This window comes from Ursus maritimus, unplaced genomic scaffold, assembly GCF_017311325.1.
Source record: "Ursus maritimus isolate PB19 unplaced genomic scaffold, ASM1731132v1 scaffold_26, whole genome shotgun sequence".
NCBI lineage: Eukaryota > Metazoa > Chordata > Mammalia > Carnivora > Ursidae > Ursus > Ursus maritimus.
Window position 1 is genome coordinate 44946375 of NW_024425119.1, and position 3026 is coordinate 44949400.

Genomic DNA, 3026 nt, shown 5'->3' on the forward strand with positions numbered 1-3026 from the left:
CCCTCACTCTTTTTTCTTGTGCCTTACAAATGACTTATCAAACTTCCTGCAGTTCACCATATGGTTATTTATTTCTCTTTGCCCAGAAACCTGTCTTTTTCATCTTGCTCAATTCTACCTATTTTTAAAAATGTATCAAGGAAGATTTCACTGACCATCAAGACCATTCACTTCTAAAGGCTGCACTCTTTTTGTATACTCCATAAATGTCTTTTTCACTGAGTTTCCATGTGGCATTTTAGTTCTCTAGCCAGCTATTTTCTCCTCATCTGATTGTGAGCTTAACTACAGAAATTATTTTTACCTAGGGATTTTCATACAGCAAAATGTATATCAAAATTCAATAAATATCAATTTGGTGAATTAATTCTAAGGCATATAGAACAAAAAATGAATCATCTTTATTTTTGGTTCATTTTCATTGCAGTGTTCTTGTAAAAACGAGGATTTTTCAAGAATAATTTAAGCCACAGAAAACTGTGAAATATGTGTGTCACTCATTGAGCCTCTGGACAATTAAGAGTGACTCACATGTCACCCTTACAACTGTGTGCACCGCAGAGTAGCTGTTTCTCTCATCCAGAACTCAAAAAGGTTTCTTCAGTAAATCTGATATTTTGTTCTGTCTTCTTATATCAGACTTTGTTACTTCTACCAATCATATACATATTACAAAACACTTGTTACTGACTCAAGATAAACATCCCAACATCATCCTCAGAGTGTCAGTAGCAAGCTTGGAATATATTTTCCCTAAAATTGAAGTACACAGCAATCATTATCTTTACCCAAATGAAGATGAAGTCGGAGAAAGCCATTCCACTCCAAAATCAACAGTCAGGAAAAATACCATCCAAATGTATTCTTCAGCTGAAGTACATGGGATTCAAACAAATAAACTTTCTAGAATTAAATATTTCAAAATCATGTGTGCATTCTTTCCATCAATGCCTTCCTAAGTTGTCATAATGTCCAGGCCTTTCAGTTATATCACTGTTAAGATAGAATTAAATAAAAATATTTTTTTCCCCAGGATCTTTCTCAGAGCCTCTCTGACATCTTTGTTTCTCAGGGAGTAAATCAAGGGATTCAACATGGGAGTGACTAAGGTGTAACACAGAGAAGCCACTTTACTCAGCTCAGGAAACCTGTCAGGGATGAAATACATAAAAATGATGGCACCGTACAACACACCCACGACTCCTAGGTGGGAGCTGCAAGTGGAGAAGGCTTTCTTACGTCCCTCAGTGGATTTTATCTTTAGAACCGTGGACACAATATACATATAGGACACAATAATGACAATTATGGTAGGCAAAATAATAATGCTGCATAAGAAAAAGGAAACTATCTTATGAAAGTAGAGATCAGAGCAAGAAATCCTTTGAAGTGGACGGTCATCACAGTAAAAGTGGTTGATGGCCCGAGAAGCACAAAAGGACAAAGTAAATGTCATGCTCGTCTGAAGAACTGAGCTGATGCAGCCACAAAAATAGGAACCAGCCACCAACTGAATGCAGAGACGAGTTGACATCTGGACAGAGTAGAGGAGGGGGTTGCAGATGGCAATGAAGCGGTCATAAGCCATGGCTGCCAGGAGAAATCCCTCGGCCACAATGAAGAGGGCAAAGAGAAAGAGCTGGGTCACACAGCCTGCAAAGGAGATGGACTTGCTCTCAGACCAGAAGTTGATCATGGCCTTGGGGGCAATAACAGAAGAATAGAAGAGATCAATGAAGGAGAGGTTGCCTAGGAAGAAATACATTGGTGTGTTCAGCCGTGGATCAGTCATAATAATGGTCATCATGCCAACATTCCCTAGAAGGATCATGGCATACACAAGCAGGAAGAGCAGGAAGAGGAGAGTGTGGAGTTCTGGGCGGACCCTGAAGCCTACAAGAATGAAGTCAGTCACTTCTGAGTGATTGCTTGTCCCCCTGTCGCCCATGGCAGAAACCTGCTGAGAGGCACAAGGTAAAATAAACAAAAGTAATCCAGGCTTTGTTCCCAGTGACATAAACAGTTTCTTAAATGTAGAATAAATTATTTACATCTTAATTAAATATTGCATATAAAACAATTTTAATGTCATGAAAGATCAATAATTTGCATTAGATAATACTAGACTTATGAAACTTATACTCAGTTATGGGAAAGAAATTCCAGGGGTTATTCTATTTAAATAATAATTTTGCTGAGAATTCAGTCAGTAAGTAGCATTCAGTATTGTCTAATTTTAGTCACATTTGAAATTTCTATTCTTAACATTTTTGTAGTTAAAGAATTTTCATTATCTAAAATAGTAGCATTATGAGAATCTAAGAGACGTGACATGCAATCTCTATGACAGTGTTTGTAGCCTATGATAGCCCAGTGTTTGAATCATTACAGGACAATAATAAATATATTTTAAAATATTGTTACCTTATTTACCTCAATTTCTTTAGTTTTAATTATTACTGTATCCATCTTTGAAAATAGACTAAAAACAGATAAGTTATTTCTATGTTAAAATTAATAAAATTTAAAAACCACTAATCTTAGATTAAATAAAATGCTCTAAAGCTCTTTCTAAATAAATGGTCATTTCCTCAGATCAAGTCCATCCCCCCAAATAAGGCATTTTTATTGCCTCATTATAAGTATTTTACTTCCTACTAGTAGTTGTTTAATAAAATATACCATAATCAGTAGCTCTTTTTCTGAAGCAGGGAGAAGCTGACCAACATTCCAGTTCTTACACCGCAATGATGACTTTCTAGCAAAGTCACATCAATTCATGGGATCTTGCTCTTTAGTCAGGGCAAGTATATTTAGGGGATATATATAAAGGGAAGTTCCTTTCATAACAGGCTTTATCTGTCTTAAAATAAGGCTAATGAGGTAATCACAGGTATTAAAGTACCTTGGCAACTCTGTCATCTAGGTCCATCATATTTGTTTGAGTATCAACAGTGCTTGCTTATGGTGGTCTTACTTATTTTTAGTCCTGTGAAACCTTTCTCCAGGATATTCTAACACTAAGG

The 3026-nt window shown here is 36.2% G+C and overlaps 1 protein-coding gene across 1 annotated transcript; it reads right to left on the bottom strand.

Annotated features, from left to right (window-relative positions):
* Positions 1 to 770: 770 nt before the first annotated feature.
* LOC103682036 (olfactory receptor 9K2-like) lies at positions 771 to 1963 on the bottom strand. Its single transcript, XM_008711604.2, has one exon. It carries the CDS (start codon positions 1946 to 1948, stop codon positions 986 to 988), a length of 963 nt encoding a protein of 320 aa, XP_008709826.2. The 5' UTR covers positions 1949 to 1963; the 3' UTR covers positions 771 to 985.
* Positions 1964 to 3026: the final 1063 nt, after the last annotated feature.

Bases quoted from the DNA above. Each gene is read 5' to 3' on its own strand.
- LOC103682036 (XM_008711604.2), bottom strand. From the start codon at position 1,948: ATGGGCGACAGGGGGACAAGCAATCACTCAGAAGTGACTGACTTCATT.